The 26,479-nt window shown below is 37.8% G+C and overlaps 1 protein-coding gene across 5 annotated transcripts in view; it reads right to left on the bottom strand.

The window, feature by feature from the left end:
* Positions 1–26,479, bottom strand: part of ZNF385B (zinc finger protein 385B) — a 161,428-nt gene that overhangs the window by 111,641 nt on the left and 23,308 nt on the right. Inside the window, exons 1-2 of one of the 5 annotated variants that reach the window (XM_071747212.1) lie at positions 8,755–9,091; positions 2,503–2,645 (exon numbers count right to left, since the gene is read on the bottom strand). Coding sequence is in view for 3 of the 5 variants with exons in the window: in XM_071747208.1 (XP_071603309.1) it covers positions 17,145–17,445 (301 nt within the window). In the remaining 2 variants the exon portion in view is untranslated. Of the gene's footprint in view, positions 1–2,502; positions 2,646–8,754; positions 9,093–9,692; positions 9,818–17,144; positions 17,448–26,479 lie in introns of those variants that run through there. The other 4 variants (XM_071747208.1, XM_071747211.1, XM_071747216.1 and 1 more) reach the window with 4 other exon arrangements.

Genomic DNA, 26,479 nt, shown 5'->3' with positions numbered 1-26,479 from the left:
GATTTGTGTAGCAAGAAGATTTTTCTCATTGTTTTCAGTTAATTGCCACATGTCCCTCCAGACTTCATTCTGCAAGCTGATGTCTCCACACCACAGCAGTACCCTGCTGTTCCACAAGATCAAAGGGAGAGAAAAAAATAGTAACAAAAAAGACTGTTTCTACAAGATTGCAGTTCCTTAGAGAATTCTCCAGCCTGTGTCTGTGCTGTTGCTGGTTGTTGCTCTTAGACTATGTAACACCTGAAACCTTGAGTTTGCAATACAATTTCGACTGACCCTAGAACTCGTTTAAGGGTAGGCAATAAGGAACATGTTCCAGCAATAGGTGGCTTAAAAAAATAACAGTGAGTAAAGAGTTTTCAGTTTCAGGATAGGTAACCTATTTACTGAAGCACATGGATTTCTTGCAGATTATCACCCCTTGACTACCTAATAAAAATTGCTATTTTACACATTTTAGGATTTCTAGCTACACATTTTTTGACCACTGATGACAGAATAAAAAATGCTACTTTTTCACTGAGATTCCATGCACTGAGATTCCCTGTCTTCAACACAGGCACCTCATCCAGTTTTTCTAAACTCCCAATGTTTTTCCAGCAGCATGCTTTTGCCACAGACAGATCACTGTAGAACAAATGAGGCACATCCTCTGTCGGAGGGGCTGGAGCAGCTCCCTGGTGTGCAGTGTCCAGTTCTGAGGATGAGAACCCTCACACAGGATGGATGATATTCCAAGCAGTCGAACAGCCTGATAATCATCAGCCAGCAGAAAGGACACACTCCTGCTCTGCACTCTGTATTCAGTTAATGCATGACAATTTATGTGATTATGATTCTTATCTTAGTTATTTAAAGCAGTTAGAACTTTGATGCATTGCATGAACCTTGTGAAGGGAAGACTTGAAGCAGCCAGGGTACTCTGTCACTATCTATCAAATATCAAATGAGGCAAGCAGTACGAAGTAGAAATACTTAAAAAGTACTTATTTGCCTACTTCATCTACTGACTTCAAGTCTGCATAATCACAACAAATATTTCTGAATTGAACTGTAAAAAGACAACATCTGTGTCTGCCATTCCATCACATCCCAAGAATTTAAGAAAAAAAAAATAAATTATGGTTTTAAACATGGGCGGTCTTTGCCAGGGTAGATCTCCAGAGCAATAACATGCAACAGACAGGATTGTTATCAACTAAACTAAAACCTGCTCTTTCCTTTGGACATTGGGGCCTTGACATAAAAGGCAACTGAAATCTATAATGTCATTTCAAGTAGGACTTAAATTTCAGTGATGTTTGGTATTCAAATATATTCTTTATATATAAAAGACCACTACCCAAAGGAACTTGTTTCAACAAGAACTCAAATCTTCTCTTCAAAAGAGGATTTAGTAAAAGTGGCTGAATGATTTACTTGAATCAATATTAAAAATTAATCATCCTAAAACAATAATATTTATAAAGTTAGCAAATTTTTTATTCTTTATTTTTTTTTAATTTCATACCATACCTAATGTGCATAGAGTTTTGATGATAAAACCAGTTTGCTATATTCTGCTTCTAATCACAGATAAAAAGGTGAAATGTACCAAATCTATTCAAATACTAGTCTCTTGCTATAACAAGAAAAAATACTTTAACAATTCAAATGTTTTGCATTTCTTCAGAATTGGTTTTCTGATTGTATAATTCCTCAGGACAAATTTTCTCCACAAGAAAGTTTTCTAGATTAAAACAAACAAACAAACAAAACCTAAAAACCAAAAACCCCCCAAATACACCACAGAATTCACACTATCTTGTCATTTACCTTTTCATTTGTGATCAGTTTCACCTTCAGTTTACAAGCACAGTAATCGGGGCCACACCCTGAGATGCTTCAGCATCTCTCACCCTCTGGGGCAGAGCACTGTGCTGCTGCACACCTTGCATTAGCTTCTCTTTCTGCAGGCATGAAAATAAGGGAACTGATCAAACTACTACCCAAAAACTGAAGAACAGAATAAAAAAATAAAATCAAAATCCAGTGTGTATCTCCTCAAGAAGTATTTTGTTAGGCCCAACCTTCAAAATCTAGGGTGTTACTTTTCATCTTGTTTTTCTGCAATGTTTTTTAAAGATAGAATTTTCAATGGCCAGAAGTTGTATTTTCTTCTAGCTCCAATTCCATCTCCCATTCATGAACCATACCCAACAGCCTGTGAACACTTACATGACCAATTAACCTTAGGTGCATGATTAATCAGCACCGAAGTCTCAGGTAAAGTGCATGTGGCCCTCAAGACCTTTGAAAAGTCTGGAGCACTCTGACTCCAGCCACGCTGCTGTTTTATTTCATGCATCAGGACACAGCAATGCCTTCTGCTCTCACAGATTCCTTCCTCTAATTTTTATTTATTTATTGAGTGAATTGGTACATACTACTTAAAATCTAAGCCAAATCTCTCCCACTTCACCACCAAGGTCATTAACACCTTTCCAACAGGTGAGCACATACCTGAAGGAGTTGTAGGAGGGAAAAACCAGATGTTTATGTTGCAGACAACTTCAGGGCATAGAAACCCTCAGTAACTTTTACCCATTCTTGCAATAGCTCCTTCTGTTTCATCCCATTTCTCAGAAGACTGCAATAAACCTGGGCTGGATCAATGTGATCAACATGATACTTTGACCATCTTGACCAAAACTTGACCGTACTTTGACCAAAACTATTTGATAAATATTTACTAACCTAGTACTTGCTCATACATTTAAAGTTACAATTATATAGCTTTAACTTAGCAAATAACATATGCAATTATGTAAATTCAAATATTTCTTTTGTAACTACTGAATAGTTTAGATACATATTTCAAGCTAATTTTTCCATAAGTTATGCTTCTCTCATTTTTACCATTTCTTTGCTGATATAGTTACAGAGTAACAGTCTGTTTCTGCCTCTTAACTCAATAAATATTAGTGAACAACATGAAATGTGACAAAGTATTGACTTTTTTCAACAAAATATTCAAAAATACATAAATTTATAATTTACTGATTTAAATTTAAATTTGTCACCCAGATATTATTGAGTATTTCCTTAAAAGACATAACTAGATCACAGACTTAATTAGCTGTTGGTAAATTATTGCTTTATTGATATGGATTTTAACCCTCATTGATTATCCATGTGAGAAACATTATCTATAGAAGGCTACCAACAGCATAGGTACCATGCCATAACAGTAACTTCCAGATCAGCAGCCTAGAATACAATTGAGATTACATTGTCTACTAAAAAATTTCTTACAGAGAAAGTAAACTGAAGTAATCTCTAAAATAAAGTAATTCTTCTGTTTTGAGGAAGGAGGAAAAAGAAGAAACCCCCTCAAAGAAGAAACACCTGTTACAGAAGATTAATTATTAAAATGAGCAAGTGTTTGCAAATGACTAACAAAATGAGACAATATTTTTACTTGTTTCTGCCAGATTTTGTCTTGTTTCTGTCAATAGTTATTAACAAAATAATCTAGAGCTACACCACTTTCATATAAGCATTCTTTATAATTGTGCCTGCAAAGAAAATGCAGGTGTTTTCATGATAATTTACTCTACAGCAAATAGACATCTGTGTTTCAGCTCTGGCTTTTCTGAAAGTCTGTGCTATGCTCACCAGCCACAGTTACTGAAAAGCTTAAACTTATTTTCAGAAGTGAGCTGGGTACACCAGTGCCAAGGCTCACCTTTATTTAAAAAAAAAAAAAAAAAGAAGTTTCCATAAGGTTGACTTAACCAGAGGATGGACTTTTACTGTTCAGAACCTTACTAGAGGCTGTCAGGCTTCAATGGCAGCACTACCAATGCCAGCCCCAACACACTAATTGCCATTTCTAACAATAGGCTTCAGTTCCTTCCAACTGGTCTGCTTTCCTTTGATAAAGTGATTTCTGTGAGTCTTTATCTAAATGTGCCACTCTAAAGACTAGAAATCTTCCTCACCTCTTTATTTTCTCCATATTTCATTTAAATGAGCTCTGCTGATAAAGAAAAGCCTCCTTTTCTGCACAGATTTAAAAGCTTTAGCCCCAAAACTGTGGTTTCATTCTACCTATTATAAAACAAAGCATTTCAGGATGTTGTCATTGCAAACATCCCAGGCTGAGAGAGAGCAGATTGCACATATGTGAGAATTTTTAATCTAGTTTGAGAAGAAAGACAATTTTAAGAACTTACTTCACAGATTTCTTTCCCACCTCTGCTACCCCTTGCTATGAAGTATCCTGAAGAAAGAAAATGGAGATCCCTGGAAGTCATATACTTCCAAGACAATATCTTTTTGGCTTCCAGTTATGTCATCACAGAATGCTTGAAGAGAGCAAAGGGGAACCCAGCATACTAGAGAACAGCTCTCTCTCTCTTCTAGTTCAGTAAAACTACAAACATGCAATTTAAGAGTCAAAAACAAAAAAAAATTAAAAATCCCCATACCATAACAACCTGAGAAGTCCCTAGCCTTGGTGTTACTCAGTTTAATTGTTAATTGTTAATTTCAGCAAGTGCAACTACTTACAAGAGACTTAGCTGGAAGCAAAAGTACAAGACAGAAAATCACCCTTATCCTGGCCTGAACCAGGACACTTGGATATATCCGAACATGGGTGATCTCAACCCAGATCTCATACACCACAGAGCAGAGCAACCACAAAGACAAACAACTAGGAATCACACCACAAATTATTGTCCAGTCAGAAGTCTGACACTTTTTCAAGTTACCTAACAGGAAAATTTTTGCCCACAGGTTTCAGTCATATCCTTTCCCTAGGCAGTTCCTATGCCATATTATGAATTTGAAAATCTCAGTCCTTAGAGCAGCTGCGTTTCTCTGTTCACATAGTATTCAAAACACTTCATCTCCTCTTGAAATCTACACTACTAAATCACAGAAAAATCTTTTTCAGTGTAGGTTTTAGACCTATCCAAGGCTAAGGAATTTAGCCTTTCATTTGCCACAACTGCTTGTTTCAATACAAAAGCACTCCCCTCATGCCCAAACAAACCAAAAAGTAACCTTTCTTCACTTCCAAGAAAATAAAAAAATTAAATCCCTAGAGGAAAAAAACCCATACATAAGAGAGAAGTTATTCAATTCATTTTCCCTTCATAGATGTGTTATGAGCATTGCTCAGAATCCAACAGAACAGAAAGCCTATGAAAATAATTTTTTCATTGAACATACTGTATCAGGCCAGAACATCTCTGGCTCCTTAGCCTATATGAAGGGAAGAAAATAAACTCCAGCTTCAGGAGCAAGGCTATAACAGGACTGCCACAGTGAGCTACAGTTCTCCACTTATTCCTCTTCCCTGTCAGGAATCATCCATGACCTTCACTAATGAAGGCAAAGTCAAGATTCCTATGAAGAGCTTTGCTCGGGTCCCAGAGCCAGGTGATCAACATGAAATTGCTCACAACCCCATACAATTCCCCAGTAATTTTTTCCTTTTAGCTTATTGTATTCTCTTCTTCTGAATCTCCTTGCAAGTAACCTTGCAGTTGTGGTGCTGCTATCTCTAAAATGCTCTCAAATGGCAGAAGATGACAATACATTAACACTGATGTCTTCTAAAGGAGAAAAAATTAAAATTATGGTGCCATGTGATAACTGGCAATCTGATACAGAAATGGATCTTGAAACAGTAGAACTCCCTACTAGGGAGTGAAGTAATTTTGCCTGGTGTAATGAGCACAGCAGATCTTGTTTCTCACTTTGCCTACCAATGCAAAATGGCAGAAGGGGAAATATGCAGCAGTAAAGATATTTGGAAGAGGACGTGAGATCTTCGAAGCTGAAAGCACCTGAAAAACAACGTCGTCTTGGAAAAAAGAACCAGCCAGCTTGGCATGTGGCAAGCTTGCACACAGAGTGAGAAAAAGCATGGATAAAAAGAATACCAAAAAGAATAAAATGACAAGAAAAAAGCATTGTAGCTCAAGCACTTAAAGAAATAAAACAAGTTTTATGTCATGGCAGTACCACATCACACGCTGTTTTCCAAATGTTCGTAACAGTATTTTCTGCCCAGTAGGCTCTAAACTCACACTGAGGCATAGCAAACAAATTTATGCAAAGGTCCTAAAATGACAGCAATTTTTTTTAAAGATGTATAAAAAAAGCTGTCAGTCTGCACCTATTTAGTGACTGCAGGATGATCCAAACTACATGGTTGTGAGGAAGAAGCTTTGAAGTGATATTTTGCTGCACCTTCCAAGCATCAATGAGCAGTCATCTGCACGATTTCTGCTTCTCTTCCACCTCCATGAAGATGGATTAATAAGAAAATCAGTATACCAGGTTAAGTTTAATACTTAAGTAAACTTCTAGAAGCTATGGTCTCTGACTTCTTTCCCAGGAAGGTATAATCAGTAGCTGATCAGGATCTTTCCTCATGAAACCTTGCCAGTTCTAGAGCCCACCACATCATCCACAAAAATTGCAATGTGAAATTTTGCCCCTTGCACACAAAATGAAGCAAAGAAGCAATATAGCATCATTAAAATATTCTTATTGCAGGATCAAATTAGAATTATGGAGACCTATAGTAAAAGCAACAAAATTCAAAATTGCCAAATATGCAGTAGGGATTAATGTAAACTGGACAGAGTAACCCAAGTAAAGCCTAACTGTGCACAATGTAAACCACCTTAATTTCTATAAAAATAGCTGCTAATGAGGGAATAGTTTGCAATCTGGCAGTCAGAATGCCCTCTTCCAAGAATGAAACACAGATAAAAAAAGTTGGCTCATACATTTATGAATTGTATGGATTAAACAAGGTTTTACAATGTTATTTACTAAAAACTTATTTTGACTTCCATAGATTTCCAAGGAAAAAGCAAAATTTGCAATGTGCTATAAAGTTTTCTCCTGAATACTCAGGGTGCTTCCTACATATTTTTCCAAGCCTAGTTTGTCCTTTGTCATTAAATAAATACACAGAGGAAAATAGCACCGTGGGATAGTAATTTTCTATGTAATGACAAGAAAAAAAAAAGCTTACTGCCAAGGGATTATAAAAGTCTGTATGAAGTGTAAGAAGGTGACAATGAATTGAATAATTTTATGTCATAAATGATAAACATACTGACAAAATGTCTGAAAAACTACAATAAAATAACCCAAAATGCTATCAGAAACGTGAGCAGGTTAGGTCAATGGGGAGATTTTTCCTTTGTTAGACTGTCCCTAGGATCCCCACCACAGAATACATCTCTGTGTTTTGGGCTTTGGGTTGTTTTCCGGTGTGCTGTTTTGGTTTGGTTTTGGGGGGTGTGTGTGTTGATTTGGGTTTTGTTTTTTTGCTTTTATCTCCAAAGAACACCTTAGCAAAAGCTATCAGCTTTGACAGAACACAAAAATTCTGGCACTGAACCACAAATTGACCATTACCATAAAAAGAACTGCTAAATGAGAAACCATGTGCTCAGCATAAAACTAATTTCATGCTTTCAAAAGCACACAGTGGCTTCTAGCAAGATAGTGGCCCTGGGACTTGCAAAGACAGATTGGCCAATACAAATGGTGTGGGCTCCTGATGCAGTCTGCTTAGCCAAGCTTTACATGTACTGGCAGTAAATGGAAATTCTCGAATCTTCTGTCAAACAAATACACACTTACCTAAAAATTTAGAGCTGAAAGCTATAAAACAGCTGCCTCATAAATATATTTAGCAGGAAAACACATGATCTGTCCTAGTTCCTCATAAAAAAAAACCCCACAGCAGTCTTTACATAGTAAGCATAGACAATTGTATAGCAAGAAAAACATATTAATAAGTATTTTTTTCAGCATATTTCCTTCTTTTATTAAAAGAATAACTATCAGCAAATATAAATATAGCAGGTCTCACCACAAACCAAAGATATCAGCAGAACAGCAATGCTTAATAAGTAACTCAGTTGAACTATTTCTTCGTGTTCTGCTATAGGTGAAATTCTCAATAAAAAACTTTAAAAAAATAGGTATAAAGTCTATTTAGTTTATGATAATGCTTCTTTCAAGCTTAAAGATTTACTACTAGAACTTCACAGGCTAACTTTAACACACTATCTGTTCCCTTAAATAAAACTTACTGCACTAAATCTCAAATTTAACTGGTTAGAGAGAAGCAACAGTAATTTTACACCCTTCTCAAAGCAAGTAGTCAGTGCAAATGAATTACTGGAAGCCATCCAGGGCATGACAGGTCATAACTTTTAATATTAACAATGACAGACATACACAAGATGTCAAATCCAGCATAAAATTTATTTCATTCTTGATTTCTTAGTTTATCTTGAGAATCCGACAGCTCTTGTGTTTAACATATCATTATAACTACAATTTGAGACTTAACAAGCCAGAAAGCAAGCTCTGGTAAGAGGTATTTAGTCACACTGCTAATCAGCTTCTTTCTATAATAATACAGCATCACTGACACGTTTCAAAAATCATTTAAAATGCATACAAGTCACCTACTGAAAAGATGCCCCCTGCAAACAGCAAGCAATGAAAGGGAGCTTGCCAAATATTTAGAATTACTTTTAATACTGAAATAAGAAGAGAAGAAAAACATGCATTATATGCCTTGCCATTTTTCTTATCCTTTCCCCAAGAACAGCTAAAACACAAATTACATGCACACAGAAATACTGCCAAACATGTAAGCAGCCACTCTTTCTATCACCTCACAAAGCAATTCAGTGAAGTTTAATAATAAAAAATCACGCTCACCTCTACTGGGAAGTCCAGTCCACATTATTGCAGTGTTATTTAAGCAGCTTAAACAGCAACCAAGTTACATAAACAAAACTTCCACTGTGTGACCAATATGATCTACGGTGCTAGAGAGCCTTGGCTCCAGCCCTGATCATCTGTGTGACAGTTCCCTGTTAGACCAGAGCAGCCTCAAACCTTCCCAGATGCCGGCTTATTGCATCGCTCATTGAAAATCCTTCACACGCTGGCAACATTTGAGGGAAGGACAAGCTCCCTCTGAGTCATTTGTAAAGAAAGCAAAGCGATTTCTGTACCTTCATGCCTGCTGAAACACAGAGCACTGTCAAAGTAGAAGTCTGAGGTGAATTTATGCTGAGAAACAGGCAACCCAAGCCCTCATTATCAATGCATGGAATCAGCTCGAGTGATCGAATTTAAACAAACCATTTAAAAAAGAGATGATTATGAAAGGCTCTACAGATTCAGCTCCAAGCTACACAGAATGAAGAATCGTCAACCTAGACTGTGTAAATGTTAAAAATAGCTGTCTTTTCTACAATGAACGTGAGACAGAGGAGAACCAGTAGCCTGTATTCTGATAAGGCTCATTATTAGAAAAAAAAATAAAAATAAAAATCCAGGAATAAAAATTAATGATTCCTTACAGCTTTTTAAAATGAGATTAATTTACAATTATGAAAATGAACAAATAAGTACTTTTTAACCACAAAGTCTATCATACATAAAAATTAAGGTATCTACTAGAAAAAAAGATAAATATTTGGTTGAAAAATTTAAGAATACAGCCCAAAGAATATAGTCCAGTAGATTAAGCATTTGTACCAAAAAATCCCACAGAACACAATAAAAAAAAGAACTAGCTACTAAAAGCATGACATTACCTGATCAGTGCCTTCATCTTTCAAAAACAACAATAATTTTTAACTACTTACTTTGAAAAATCTCCATGGTTTATCAAATTCATGCTGTCCCAACTTCCCACTATGCAGATCTTTGTCTTTTCAGGTACTTCTCACATTTTCTTTCCCAAAAAAGGTAAGAGGGTATGTGTCACTGTGCATGCTCACTCCCACAGAGATACACAGCATAATAAGAATCAGATGCAATCAGGACTCTGTTTGCAAGGAAAGTTTGCAAGGAAATAGAAAGACACAGCAATTTCTATTAGAATACCTGTACTGCTATCCAAATGTACTACTGTCATGAGATAACTATGAGAGAAATTTTGGCAGGATCTGATCCCAGATGAGAATACTTATCATACAGAAAGAGTATCTGATTTACTTTCACAAGATAAAAATAAGTTTTTAAATCTGACTCTTATTATTTTTTCCAATCATTTTAATACAGAAACCACTGTTGGAAATGCATACTGAATAAAAATTATGACTCGGCATTTACAGATTCCTTTTCATCACATCCTTAAAAGAGATGATGAAGAAATCTTGCAGCAATGTGGCCTCAGCTAATTTCAGTAGCTCTTCAGGCTGTTGCTCAGGTTTTTTAAACCACAAGGAAGACACACACACACACACACACACACACACACACACACACACCCTCCCCCCAGCAGGTGCAGAAGTTGTGCCATCACCACTCCTGCAGCAATTCTCAGCTTGAAATCATGGCTGGCAAGCAGCTGTATTTTTGGTCCTAGACTCGAACATCTGATTCTTTGGTGTCTTAAACATGGCTCCTTACCACAGCATAACTGCCCCTGAGGACACATTAAACTCTCCAAGGAGGAATTTTGCAGAGAATTTGATACGAGAATAAATTTATGCAAACTAGCAGCAAAGGGTGCCAAAGGTGGCAGCCAATGTTATTTTGAAACCCTTTCCCACTCCACCCAAAACACAGCCTCCATAAAATGCTTGTTTTCATACTAGCCACATACTCCCACTTGTTTGCTTACAAATGTAATTCATGTGCTTCCCACCTCCAAGAGAAAGATGTGGAGTCTACAAATGAATAATTACTCTGATAATCACCACCTTCAAAAAGGTAGGGTCTTGGTTTTTTCAGTTAGAGGATTTTTGAATGTTTTTGCTCTCATGCAACTTGACATTTACATAAAAACAACTGACCTCAATGAAACAATTTTCCATTTTTTTTCTTGAAAATTACAAGCTTACATATCACATATTACAGATGTATATATCAAAATATTGCATATTTGCTACTCAGATGCAAAACAAAGTATAGATATAGTTTATAGTTAATAGCAAACAAGAAACTGTCTTTTTCAGCTGTCTCATCATCATTTTGTAAGGAGTATCAAAAGTGGATGAAAACAAAATAAATCCCCTTAATTTCAGAACATCTAATCATGACTGCTGTGAAATAAAAATGGCACTTATGATAAGTACATTTCACAGTGTGAGAAAAATATTAACTTAGGTAATATTACATATTTCTTAAGATGTGGAAGATACTCTGGTGGTGAAAAGAATATGGAACCATCTATTAAATGCAATTTTGTACAATAGATCCCTGAATAAGTAGGGAAGTCAACATACCCCACTGTTGGAAGTAAAATGCTAAGTTTCTCAACAACTCACTAATCCAAGTTGCATTAAAGGAACACAAATGACAACAACAAAACCACCACCACTACCACCACATTGGAGAGAGGTAATACTTCTGGTTTTTTGTGAGAAAAACCTTATCTTTTCCAAACAGAGTAGCCTAATAAGGCAGCAAAACAAGAAGCAACCTCCCTTTCACAGAGGGGGAAGAGGGAGAAAGCCCCTATGTATCACTCCATATTGTTCCCCAAGAGAAGCAGCCTTTTTCAAACTGCTTACCAAAAGGTTGGGTGTAGGCAGCAGACATGGAATACAGATCAAGTACTGACCTTCAAGTCTAAGAAAGGTTTTGACATAATATGAGAAAGTTCACAGTGCCTTCCACTCTCCTCCTCATCTTCTCTATAGTCTTGCTAGTTCTACAGCTATGCAGGCAGGCATTTAGGACCCAGTTCACTTTCAAGATACTTTTGATTGCTGCTTAGCATTCCTCTGAGTGCTTGGTAGAATAATTCATAACTATCTTCTGTATTAAAATTCAGATTATCCTTGTTCTTTTTTTTTATAAGAATAACAAACATTGATAAGGAATACGAGGACCTGGATCAAGATGCTTTAAGTAAGCAAAAATTCTGCATTAAATTGGCACAAAGCAGTCTTAAATGGTAGCTAACATACCTGTCAGAAAGGTGCCTTGGCTCAGCTAAAGATTCAAACCTACATACAAAGATCTCCATTAAGGATCAGATGCTTTTGTCAATTAAAAACTAAGCAAAACCTGCACTGAAATCCAAGTAACGTTCTGCTGTTTCCCCCTGCTGTAGCAGACCATCTTTTAATCCTTCACCCAGTCACCTGGAAAGTTAATTTCTTTACTATTTTGTCCTAAAAGAAGTCTTCCTCATATGCACCAGGCCAAAGGTGGGTGTGTGGATTTAAGGGTAGATGAAGTATTTTCAGAATAATTTCTCAACATCTACCAATAGTCAGTTTTACTTTTTGATAGGATGAAGGAAAGTCAAGATGCTTAGAAAAATCAGTTATTAATCTAAATTAGATTTTTAAGAAGGTCCTTTTCATTTGACTTAGCTGAAGACACTATCCACCCTCCCTAACTCTAGATATTTGGCAAACTAATATGCAAGTTAGCTAAATAGTCCATGAATCCTTTGAAGGATAAATCTGAGCACTTTAATTGTATGTGTCTCTGCCTCCATTGACTTGAAAGGATGGCTTGACTTCCATCTTAATATGTCATTAAACAAGGAGGCAAAGCAGTTCTAATCTCTATTGCCAAGAGCAAAGACAATCTGCCTTCTCCATACTCCCACTCTCATGTCTAACATGTTCTACCTTCTCCCTTGCATTATCATTACCAGGCTCTTTTTGTGAGATGATTTAAGTCAGAAACACAACAGAAGCCTAGTCATTTATGTATTTATTTTGCTAGTTTAACAAATCCCTGATTGTCTTTGCTGTGAGCCAGATCCCACAACTGTGTGTGGGATCATTCTGTGATTATTTCCTCAGTATCACAGGTGAACATGTTAACTTTTAGGACTGTTCCCTACAAACAGTCATAGCATAAGAGTTCACAGCACTTTCAAAACTGTCCTGGCAAGATCAGAGATTTCAGGAGCAAAAAGGCAGAGCTGATCCCAGAATACTCTGCCAGGGGACTTACACTCCACTCAAACCTATAGAAAAATCTTCAAACAGGCATTAATGAGTGGCATCTGGACACCAAGGCACATTTGCCTAGGACCCAGGAAAAAGTCATTCTGTTTTGCTCATTTCTAGGATTCAAGCACCTTTTGTAAGAAAAATAACTCTACCCTATCCATTTCCATGGATCTGTAAAATTTGGTCTGTGAATGGTATTTCTAGTACACTCACTTTAGAACTACAGCAACCATTCCCCTATATTAGGATGGGAGCTAAGGAGAGAGAATTGGGGAATCCACCACAAGGTACCAAGTGATGAGAATTCATGGAGCACAATCGGTGTGATCTCCAAATGAGAACTGGGAGAAATATAATAAGTCATCCACAAAACTAGCCACGGCACATATTAACGAGCAATTCGCTGTTGTCCCTACAGACAGCTCGCTTAATAAAAAAGGCTTAAGGAAAATAAAAGTAGCAGAGCAAGCCAACAGCCCCACAGCGGTAGCTCGCTTGTTCCATCGCCCGGGCTGCAGCTCCATCTCGTGGAAACCTTCCCATGGCGCAGCCCCGATGCCCTCAGCCCGGTAAACGCTGCCCCTCCTGTCTGCATTTCCTGCACGAGTAACTCATTAGGTATCTGCTAGCGAATCAGCCTGCAAGCAATCTTGAATTAGCCAGGTCTCTACCATACTCTCAAACCTGGATCCATCTCCTTTGAAGCGCAGATACCCTAAGCCCTTGTTTGCAGGGTGGCAGGTGGGATCCCAGGTACCCAGAGAAGCTGTGACCCCACCCCCAGCTATCAAAATGAGCTGTTGAAAAGCTTGCAAGAGGCCAATTCCAAAATAAAAACCATTTTGTCAAAGCTGCAAGAAACCAGCCTTCCTTTTCCTCCTTACAAGAAATAACTGATCTCCAATTCATGCTGCAGAGGCAAATACTCACTTTCTTCTTTTCCTGACATTTCATTTATTTCCTTCTGGCAAAAGCCTGGCCATATATTGGATATACAGGGCACAAGTGTAGGGATGGCCCTCGGGAATGGTATTGCTGACAAATTTCAGCCTGAGCTGCAGTAAGACAGGATGGGTAATGAACAATCACTTACACAAGCAATAGTGAAGGCTCTAACACTGTATGCAATATTCTTTTCCGGTAGAATATTGTTTTCATACCACAAATTTTTTTAATGCCAATCTAAAGAAAATTAGTTCAATGAGTGGATCGTATCACCAAAGCTGCCTAATTCAGTCAATTAATTTATTGATATAATCACTATAAAGAAAAGCAGCTGGAAACTTTGCTTTATATGCAACTACTTGCTGTGAAGTACCTGAAACTGCAAGTACAGGTATACCAGCAAAATAGCTTCTAGATTTCTGCAATAGGGCAGAGGAGGAAAAATAAACAAGAGTCTACAGAAACAGAGCAGGCTTTTTAGAAAATTATATTGCTAAGTACCTTTTGAAATTTTATGGGAATAGAACCCTTACCCTTCATAAAGAAGTTACTTCAAAGTTATCTCTGAAAAGATAGATTTCAAATATAAGGAACACTCTTACCTATACATTGTAGAGTATTATTGCCAACACCTGGAATTCCAGTTACCAAATCTTATTGAACTTCCCAACAGTGGCAAAGCAAAGACCACTATGTATTACTGAAAAATTATGAGCAACAAATTGAGTTTATAGCTGTAAAACAGGGGAAATCAACAAGGACACTTTGTAACAACCTGAGGCCACCAGTCAAAGCAAGGACAGCAGGAAAGGATGAACATGCAAATATTCATGCTTCTCATTGCTCATTGCAAATACTCGTTGCTTCTTTGGATTAATTTCCATTTTATTAATTTCACATTTGTCTTATGAAGAGAGAGGAACCAGAGTTCAGCAGGAACCTCTGCAGAAAGTTTCCTGGAGTGTGCTGAACTGTTAACCACCTGGCTCATTCAAAGGGGATGCAGTTGTTATACCAAAGGACTGCTAGAGGTTCTGTGTGCTCCCTTCACACTTGGAATAAAGTCTGCTCACCGGTGAAGTGAGATGAGAGTAATTGTTCCTGTACCATCTGCACAATTCATTCTGTTCACAATGTTAGCCAAAGAAATGGGAAAGGCAGACTCCCATTACAAGGGGTAATAATGCTCCAGAGGACATGGATTAAAACTGAGCCTAGATAATGTCAATTTATAAGAAAATCAATTTCGACTTATCTTTGGAAAGTGTCCTCTGTGAACTATATTTCAGTATATTTTGTTCTCCCACTGGCTCTTAAGCAGTATATTAAATTGTCTTGGCAAAATAATAATAATAAATTGTGTATGCATGGTATTTCTTTCCTTTAAATGCCATGAAATCCACATTCTTCAGGAATAAAAACAGAATGCCTGTTTCAACATGCACTGTATAAGACCAGCATAACTGGTAAATAACTGGGATAGAGTCTGGTTGAGAGACTGGTGAACAAAGAACAAAGAAACATTAATTTTATTTCCTAAGACATAGTAACCCCAAAGCACGTATTCCAGCAAATATAAAATATTCTCAGCATTAGAGTATTTGTTGAGCAACAGTGCTGGAGCAACAGCTGTGATCCCCAGAAATGACTGCAAAGACAGCAGGTACAGGGGTCCAGCTAATGAAAAGCAGCAGAAAATATACAATGCAAACACTTAAAATGTCTTTGTATCAGCACACAGAGGAAAGGAGATTTAATTAGAATGTCCCATAAATATTAAGTTATTTTAAGAATGCACGCAGTTAAGTAATTTGGGTGTTGTTACTCTTTTGGACATGAGACTTACCCAAGCAATACCCTTACACTCCATGATTCTATACAAAAGAAAATCACAGACTTCAAGAAGAGTCAAATTCAGCTAACAAGTACCAAAATCAGAAAAAAATCTTAACCCTGTAATGCAGATTTTCCTGTTTCTATACAAAAACAAGAAATGTCAAAGCAAATCTGCTCATATGCCTAATTAAAAAAAACTCTAACAAAATTAATAAATTCTAATCCAGATTTGAGATCTCTTACTGCATCAGTACCAGGTGTTTCTAAGTAGCAGCTTTTGCATCACTCCTGAAACCTGCAGCATTTTAATTATGTCAGAACCAAGAAGAATGGCTTGGGATACTTGCTCGAGATATAAAGAATACTTTTTAAAATGAACTTTGGTACTTTGAGACACTACAGAATGTCACACACACACACACACATTTTCTTTGACAAAAAAAATGCAATGGAAGAAAGTACCTATTTCAACTATCACTAAGATAGGTATCTGAAAAGTACTCTAACGATTTTTTTTCAATGCTGTTGGAACACCATAGAAAAAAGAAGAATCCTGCAGCAAAATGCTTAACACTAAAGAACACCAAAGCAAGAGACCTTATGACATGTCAGGACTCCTTAAAAAAGGGAAGGAGAGTCACAGCATTCTTACACTTAACAGTCACACAAGATTGAATCATTTGCTCCATGGGTTAAATTGCTTAAATGTTTAGTGAGGAAAGTAAATACATTTTTGTCGAAATAGCTGAGAGGAGTCTAATACTGAAAAGAAAAAAGAAAAACAGGAGAAAAAAAAAAAAAAAAGAAAAAAAAAAAAAAAAGGATAACAGCAACAGAAAAGCACATTTTCACATTTTGTGGATTGCACTTTCATATTATGAATGTTAAATGCATTTTGCTCAAACATTTGGGACCTTTGTTTTGCCCAGTAAGAAAGGAGTTGTATTTCAAATTACTTCTCACATGAATGGGAGTAATTAAAACCCAGACCACTGAACGCAGAAACAATGAAAGGGCCATTCTATAGACTCCAGCTCTACTTCTCCTCTCAGCATCACATTTCTTTTAAGAGTTTCTCTTGTAACCATAGCATCTGTGCAGAACTTTGTTTTGGGAACAAAGCAGATGATAACATACATGACTATTTGAACTCACAACAGCTACTTTTTAATAGACCACATCACTACACAGTCATTAAGAATGCACTTAGGCAATATTGCATTAATACAAGCTGGCTTCAAAGGAAAATAAATTGACCAGTAATTCTGAACATGGCAAAATATTATTATTAATCTGAACTAAGATTAGTGGTTAGGGTGGGTGGGGAGTGTAGCTCTTAAAAGCTTCCTCAGATCTCTCAAGGAAAGGCAACATCTCATGCTGATCACGTACCTGTGCTTGTACTTGCAAACAAAGTGCCAGGCGCTGCACTCGTAGGGAGTTTTCCATTATTTAGCTGCTTCACTCTCTTCAGGTGAGACTTCCCATTGTAATGAACTTGAGCTTGTGCTGCAGAGTTCAGCTGTATATTGCACACTTCACAGAAGGAAAACAGGATCTTCTTTTTCTCTTTGCTTAATTGATAGTCCTGTCTGTCATTCCTCAGTTCTTTTTCTTCAAAGCCCCAAAGAACAGCTGGTTGATTCATAATCCCATCTTCAAAGACATGGTCAGGACTTAATGGACGCTTCATACCTAGAAAGCAAACAGACAAAATTGCTACTAGAAGCCAACTAATACTACTTACTACTAAATCAGCATTTTCTTTTTTAAACTGCTAAACAATATGAACCAAAGGTCAGTCTCAACAAATAAGGTTCCAAATTGCAGAGACATCCCTAAATATAGAAATAGATGCATTTGTGACACACCGCAGAGCTCAGAAGTAATAAGCTGGCAAGGCAACACACTCTGCAGGCAGCAACAACTCACAACAACTCATTTTGTTCCGCAAGCTCTCCTGTTTTAAAGCAGGCATATTATTGCATCTCTAGCAGAGCTTAAAATAATTTTCCAATACATTTCTTAGGACTCACTAAACACTGGTTCCTGAGCTTTTTCGCTTTCCACTGTCCACAGCAGCTCCCCCTGCCTGAAATACAATTATTCAACTAAATTGGTGCCAACAGGAGAAATATTGAAACACTGGAAAGAGCAGATTGTTCAAGAGTAATGAATGCTTTCTACTTTTACATATACCCAAACCTTCAGCCTTTAAACAAATATTAATAAACTGTCTATAGAAGTCCATCAATACTTTCAGAATTAAAATTATTACACAGAGAAATGCCAGCTGGAAGTTAATTTTGTGGGAGCTACACAAAAACACAGTAGATGCTGGTCCTTGGACAACAGCTCAAGACTCTGAAATGAGCACTTTTCCCTAGAAAATAAAAACCTCATCATGATAAATGAATCAAGATTCACAAAGAAAAATTTTATATATCTGGGGGTAAGGTATGTACCTTTGTATTTTATTTAAGGTATGCTGCTAAACGAATAGAGAAGGAGGGAGGGCTCTTTGTAAGGGGGAGAAGGGCCTAGGGTTACTCAGAAAATATTTCTGTTCTCTTGCCTAAACAACTTGATGTTTACACTTTGTTCTTTCCCACCTCCACCCAGCCACTCTAGAGCAGCCAAAGGCTGGCTCAGGGAGTTGTGCAGAAATACTCTTTCCAGGCAAGAGTGCATCTAAATTCAGCTTTCAGAAGCTGAGATGCTTCAGATCCAAGGTCTCTTTTTCAGCATGGGAACCAGAGCAGCACAGATCTCTGTGCACACTCTGCCAGGTGGAAAGAGCAAGAGGGAAAACACCTCCAACTTGCACAAAACAAAACAAAACACAGCTCTTTATCCAGACCAGTATATTACCAGGAGACAGTCTGTTTGGTTTTGGTTCTTAGGCACAGGTCCATAACTGGAAACAACTTCAGAAATAGGTTGTTTAAAGAGTCATTTATATGGTGGGATGGAGTATTTCGTCACATTCCTAACTCTAGTCTGTGTTTAAAATATTATTTGTGCAAATTCCTCCTCAAGCATAATTTAGTAGTTGGGTATTCTAAATAAATACAGTCATATATTTGTTTCAACAAATAAAAATGTAAACAACGTACTTAAGATATACATCTTAATTACTAAAACTATTTTTAAAAATTGTAGAGTCCAGGTAGCAAATTGCTTTTAAAAACAAACACTAGTGATCCTGATAACCTAAGCTAGACACTGTCACACTAAATCATTTAAGCATAAGTATCATATTTCAAGGTAAGCAACCGAGATCCTCGACTCATCTAAGCTTAGATGACATTTTCATCTGAAAATTTAATCTGCTTAGACCTTTGGCATTTGTTACTTTACAATATATATATTTTTAAACCATAGCTTCTCCTACTACCCCCTTTGTTTTCTGTGTATTGTACTTCAACAGTGCTGCTGCAGTTCTTGTTTCCTGAAGTAAAAGGTTTTGAAACACAAGTATTTATATATTACATTGTTTTAGGTGTAATATTTTATATTACTTAATTGTATAATAGGTAATGGTTTAAAAATCCTGTCTTGCCAGAAATCTCATAAATTTGATTACAGAAAACAAATAATAATTCAAAATACAATTCAGTAATCACGTCAAAAATCTGTAAGAACTTAATGAAACTCAGTTGGAATACATTTATAAGTGGCAGAGGTGAGCATCTGCATTAGGAACCTGCATGGAGCAGAAGGTAGATGGGTGGATCAGGCAGCTCTTGCTGAGCCCTTGTAACAACAGCAGAATCTTTCAAAGGGGTGGGGAGGATATTTTGGAAAGCACCAGCCTGGTACCACATTAGCCCATTATCAGTACCACGTTTTTATGGGTTTTTTTTATTTTATTTTCACTACACACTCACACACTCTCCTGGACTGCACATTTTGGTTTACTTTCATCCAAGAGAATGAAATCTTTCAGTTGGTAAAGTCAGAGATTACTAAAACATGAACCAAAGCAGGGTTAATTGGGAAATGAGAACGCTTTCCTCAGAAGTGCATGCCTGACATTACCAAAAATGTTTTTAAGATGGACACACCCAGAAAGAACGACTGTGCATAGCAAGGGCTCAAACACCACACCTACACCCTTCAGGCAGCATCCCAGCTACCAGCTTAGAAAGAAAATTAACCTTCAGGTAATCAAAAAGAAAACAGTGTCCAGATTTTCTTTTGTTTTTACCAACAGAATAGTTTAAAAATTGCTTTTACTAAAAAAGTCTTAGCTGCATTAACACAGAACAAATGAATCCTTAAACCAATCTCTTGCTACTCATTTAAAACTTTAAACCACAAGCTGAAATTTTACAGCATCCCTGGTTGCCTAAAGCTCTGCATCTAAATTAAAAGGTGACCTCATTACAAGCAGAACTCACCTTCCAACAACTACTGGGAGAAGCAGATGTAAAACATGTCTGAAAATTACCTGCATTAAGCATTGTAACCCTTGGCATCATGAGGGCATGCAGCAGCACACTGTGATGGGTCTGACCCTGGAGAGGACTTGTACTTGCAGCCAGAAACCAGACCACCCTGGTCCTCAGAAGTCTGCTTGCTCCTACACAGAAGTCCCAGCCCTTTTTTTCCTGGGAATTAGGACACCTGAACACTTAGTATTGACTATCATCTGTGTTTGAAAAACTTTGTCCAGCTGCTTCTAAAATTAATGAAGAAAACACTGATGGCACCACAGTTTTACAGCATGCATATTTTCTACAAATTAATATAGATTTTACCATAATCAGTCACTTCTTGTGGTGTGTGGATTTGTTAAAAAAAATTAAAATGCTGTTATATGAAAGGTCCCATTTGTCTTTAAAATTCTATTTCCTTCTTTTCTTCTTTAAAGTTAGGGTTGGAAAAACACATCTTTAAAAATACTTTCTGAAATGTCCAGGCTATAGAACATACAGAGCAAATACAGCTCTGCATTGAGTCAGTGAAAGAATCTCAACATGAATACAGATGCATTTTGTAAGAGGTAACATTTCAGTAGAAGGCTATCTGAATACTTTACAATTATGACAGAAGCTTGCATATACACATTAAATTGTAACTTTAAAAAATGCCAGAAATGAAAGAACTTGAGCATTCTTCCTATTCTCTTTCCCAATCACTCAAATTTCCGCAAGCATCTGGCAAGAGTGTTTTTCCTTACAGAAGAGCTTTTCACTGCAGACAGATTTTGAAGACTTGTGGATGATAATAATTTTCACTCACCAAGAATCAGACATCAAATGGGGACATTTCATTCCTCAGGCTTACACATTTCTCCATAACATTATCACATAAAAGAAGCAGCTATTGACACTACAGTCAGTGAACTGACAACAAAGAAAATCATCTATTAAATAATCATATTTTGCAAAATCAAACAAATCACTAGGAGTAATAGTTACAGATGGGATTGTGAGGAGTATTATAGATGGGATCATAAAGTATTTAGAAGTAGGTTTAAGACTAAAAACGTATTATTTCATTAAAAGGGAGAAAGGATGGAAATTATCACATGGGGAACATACAGTAGATAATCTTGCGAGCTCCCAACTTTTGTATAACCTGAATACAGCACAGTAGAAGCCACATCTCAGCTGCAGCTGATACCTAACAGTGTCCACAAAATAAAACATCCCACACAAAAAGGACATGATTCTGTGAATCACACTGGAGTGACATGCACATTACAAAGGCAGTGCTATGTCACTGTAGTCGTATTCACTCCACAACAAGTTGGGACTAGACCCAATTGCAAATTTAAAGGTGACAATATGAAAACAAGCAAAAAAGCAGGAAACCAAGAGCATTCAAGTATGTTAGAAACCATCCAGAAATTATCTTGAAAAATCAAAGTCTGCAAAAGGATTGTAGGCCATACGTACTTTCATAGGTACTTGAAAGTTTCCTGCTTTCTCTTGCAAAGGTAAGTTCACCTTCAGAACAGATATACTAATTTTTAAACAGATCAAAATTAAAAGAGGAAGCAATGCAAGCACAAGAGCTTGTCAGGCATTTGACACAAGCTGCTATGAGACTAAACAAATTGTCCTCCCATCATGTTCCCTCCCCAGTACACAGAGCTGTGCTCTATCTGAATTAATTCTGCAAGCAATACTGAAGCAAGAATAAATTAGTGATTTATGACACCCCATTAAAATTCTTAGGTGTCATGAGATACCCTGTTAGGATTTCTGAAACCACATCTTCTCAGCCAAGAAATCTAAGCATGTACAACCTTTGTACTTGGAAGCTCAAGGCAATTACCCTTCAATTTATTAAACAGAGCTGTGCTTTCAGAGGAGCCACAAAGCAGTACTATGTATAATACACTGCTATAGGTGAGAATGTGCAAATCTTTACTCAAAGGAAATAAGCTTTGGTTATCGTAATGAATTAGGGATGGTTACTTTTTCTGAGTGTTGGTCTAAACTTTTGCAATGCTTATTCCTAATTAGTTGATACTTCAAAGAACGACTATGCTGGAAACATAATTAGACTGCCATCCCTCTGTGGATCACTGCCAGGTAAGCTAAATAGAAAATGTGTTTTAACAAGTTACATATGGGCAAAGATAATTGTTTCCTTTAGCCTTTGGAAATAATCGAGTTACCAAAGACACAGGAACAAATATAAAAATTAGCTGGCTTTCTATAGGCTCATTTCCAAAAAGGTTCATTCAGACTACCAGAGGGGAAAAAAAAGAGAAAATAAGAGACACAAGACTGAGCCTTTATTATATAAGCACCTCCTATAGGGGAACACTGTTCATGCAGATGGACCAGTGAACTCCACATGAATGCTTTTTAGTCTTACACCAAAACAAGTATGATTCCATAGGTCCTTATCTCTGCTGTAAAACGCACACACACACACAAAAACACAAACAGAAATTAAACAACCATCTTGAATACCTCCAGAGCACTATTTAAAAGCACACACTAGAAGTGCTTTTGAGAAGTCTTATGACCTTTCTCATATTTTTAGACAGTATTTCCCAAACATAGATAAACTATTGAGGGGCATATGGTTTGCACCATCTGGGCAACAAGTTCTATTGGGATACTGTGGTGAACAGCATATGCTGGTGCACAGTATCCTACAGTGTTAAAAAAGCACTAGAGACTATTTTGAAGCCAATCTTGAAAAATCCCCCATATGTTTAAGGGACCAGTTTCCTTTCAGAAGATGTGTTCCTGTTTCTCTCAGAACAAATTAAAACAGAGAAGCACCATGTTAAATATTGGTCTTGTTCTGAAATTCCTCATTGAAGCATCATATTCTCTAATGTCAAACATTACCTATTTATAAAGATTTTAGGAACTCTTCCTTAGTTCTGCCATCTCTACTCAAAAATCACAGAGAATGTTTTAATTCAAAACTACAGTAAAGACTGGATGGTTCAAAATGTAGATATATTTTTATTCCTTGTGACAGATATAGAATGATCAGTCAATTGTGGCATATTGAACAAATCAGGTTTAATTAATTTTTTGGCCTGTATTTTGAGGCTGGTCTATCAATGTGAGGAGGAAAAGGAAGCTAGCTTGCTGTTCTTGTGAATGAAAAGTTTTGAATGGTGTAGTATGACAAATGTCTGACAGCCTCTTCACTAACACATTTTAGAGTATTTAACATTTGAGCAAGATTCTCTTTAAACTACAAAAGCAGATGGTTGTTTCAAAACACAGACATTAGTTGTTCACTATAAGGTAATTCAGAAAACTGAAAACTAGTATTCTTCTTTGTTTAACCAGTCTTAGGATTGCCCATGTTAATGAAACCTAAAATTAGACAAACTGTACTAGACTGTGAACTCAGCTAAACTGAAGTAAATAAAAATCACTCTCAACTTGGATTATCAGTCAGTTGCATGTGTATGTAGTGAGCTCTAATTGTAAGATTGTTTCTTTCCTCTTTAGCCCCAGTATTTACAGATTTTTGGCCTGTTTAACATCAACAAGGATAGATTTACATATTGACTTATTTGCCAAAGAGGTAACATACCTAACTGCTGCCAAGATAGTCAGGTTGGAGTCCATGGAGCTATCTTGGATTATGCTTCAAGAGTTTTCTAGCATTGTCATAACATGATTCTGTTTGATGGACCACTTGACAACTTGGTGTCTTCTACTCAGGAATCTGTCATTAAGCCATTATTTACTTTCAGTTAACTTGCACTCTAATTTAAGTACTCATCTAATGGTAGAAGAACAACTGGATGCCCAAAGTGTCCAAAGGATGGTGTTGTATGCAATCTCAATCTTTCAGTGATCTACTGAGCTGCTTGGATCCCCACAAATCTATGGGACCAGATGGGATCCACCCAAGGGTGATGAGGGAGCTGGCAGAAGAGCTCTCCAAGCCTCTCTCTATCATCTACCAACAGTCCTGGCTCACTGGGGACATCCCAGATGATTGGAAGTTGGCGAATGTCACGCCAATCCACAAAAAGGGACGGAAGGAGGACCCGGAAAACTACAGGCCCATCAGCCTGACCTCAGTGCCTGGCAGGGTTATGGAGCAGATCATCCTCAGTGTAATCACACAGCACCTACAGGATGGACAAGGGATCAGAACCAGCCAGCACGGGTTTAGGAAGGGCAGGTCCTGTCTGACCAACCTGATCTCCTTTTATGATCAGGTGGCCCGCCTGGTGGATGAGGGGAAGGCTGTGGCTGGGGTCTACCTGGACTTCAGCAAGGCCTTTGACACCGTCTCCCACAGCATTCTCCTGGAAAAGCTGTCAGCCCACAGCTTGGACAGGGGCACTCTGTGCTGGGTTAGGAACTGGCTGGAGGGCCGGGCCCAGAGAGTGGTGCTGAACAGTGCTGCATCCAGTTGGCAGCCGGTCACTAGTGGTGCCCCCCAGGGATCAGTGTTGGAACCAGTTCTATTTAATATCTTTATTGACAATTTAGATGAGGGGATTGAGTCCATCATCAGCAAATTTGCAGATGGCACTAAGCTGGGGGGAAGTGTCGATCAGCTGGAAGGCAGGAGGGCTCTGCAGAGGGACCTGGACAGACAGGAGAATTGGGCTGATTCCAACGGGATGAGGTTCAACATGGCCAAGTGCTGGGTCCTGCACTTTGGCCACAACAACCCCATGGGGAGCTCCAGGCTGGGCACAGAGTGGTTGGAGAGCAGCCAGGCAGAAAGGGACCTGGGAGTCTGGATTGACAGGAAGCTGAACATGAGCCAACAGTGTGCCCAGGTGGCCAAGAAGGCCAATGGCATCTTGGCCTGTATCAGGAACAGCGTGGCCAGCAGGTCCAAGGAAGTGATTCTGCCCCTGTACTCAGTGCTGGTGAGGCCACACCTCGAGTACTGTGTCCAGTTCTGGGCCCCTCAGTTCAGGAAGGATATCGAGGTCCTGGAGCAGGTCCAAAGGAGGGCAACTGGGCTGGTGAAGGGACTCGAGCGCAGATCCTGTGAGGAGAGGCTGAGGGAGCTGGGACTGTTCAGCCTGGAGAAGAGGAGGCTCAGAGGAGACCTCATCACACTCTACAACTCCCTGAAAGGAGGTTGGAGCCAGGTGGGGGTTGGTCTCTTTTCCCAGGCAACTCTCAGCAAGACAAGAGGGCACAAGAGGTCTCAGGTTGTGCCGGGGGAGGTTTAGGTTGGATATTAGAAAGAATTTCTTTACTGAGAGGGTGATCAGACATTGGAATGGAACAAGTGGATTCTCTGTCCCTGGAGATATTTAAAAAGAGACTGGATGTGGCACTTAGTGCCATGGTCTGGTAACTGCAGCGGTAGTGGAGCAAGGGTTGGACTTGATGATCTCAGAGGTCCCTTCCAACCCAGATGATTCTACAATTCTTAAACCCTGCCATGCAGAGGTTTATGAGAGAGAACAGACCTGCCAGGAAAACAGCTACTCAACTTCCATAGCATTCTCCATCAACAGGTCTGTTGTATAAATCCATACAACATTCCTGACAATCACCAGGTGTGATATCTGCACCACATTCAGCCAGGTACCACATCGTCCAGTCTTTGTGCTTTAGCATCCTCAGAAACAAAAGAGTCCAAAATATACCAGACATCACCAATTGTCAGTACTGGGTCACATTTACATCTTACTTCATTCAAGAACTTAAGTTTTCTATCAAAGATCTAAACCCCAGATATTCTGGAACTCTAGAGCAACATCGAAGAAGGATGAAAAAACCCACAAAAATAGAGACAGACTGAACTAGGATAAAACAAGGACTAAAACATATCATGTGCCAAAATGCAAGCAGCCAGCAAATAATTATAAGAAGAGTAATATAATAAATAAATAATAATAATAAATAAATAAATAAAAATAAAACTGATTTTACAACAAGATTTTTTTAAGAGAACAAATCACTATATGTTTTAGAATCATCTCTTAAAGCAGAAAATAACTTAATGCCCACTGTAAAGTAAATGACTTAACTAATTGGAGAAGTAGTACAAGATGCAAGATATTTCTATTGAAGTGTCTATTTTAATAAATATAGAACTTTTTAGGTATGAACTTGTGCGAATAAAGATGAAAACTCACTGAAACAATGAGAGATTCACAGTGAGTATCTGTTCCAGACTGTTGCATTATTTTGCTTAAGCATCATCACAAGTGAACAGTGTATAAAGCTTTGGTTTCAGGAAGCAAAAATAAGTTCCTAGCTTTCTCAAAAATATCAAAAATTCACTTGAGCATAAAAGGAAGCAAA

This window comes from Heliangelus exortis, chromosome 6, assembly GCF_036169615.1.
Source record: "Heliangelus exortis chromosome 6, bHelExo1.hap1, whole genome shotgun sequence".
NCBI lineage: Eukaryota > Metazoa > Chordata > Aves > Apodiformes > Trochilidae > Heliangelus > Heliangelus exortis.
The sequence above is the reverse complement of the archived record's forward strand: the minus strand, read 5'-3'. Positions and strand labels throughout refer to the sequence as shown.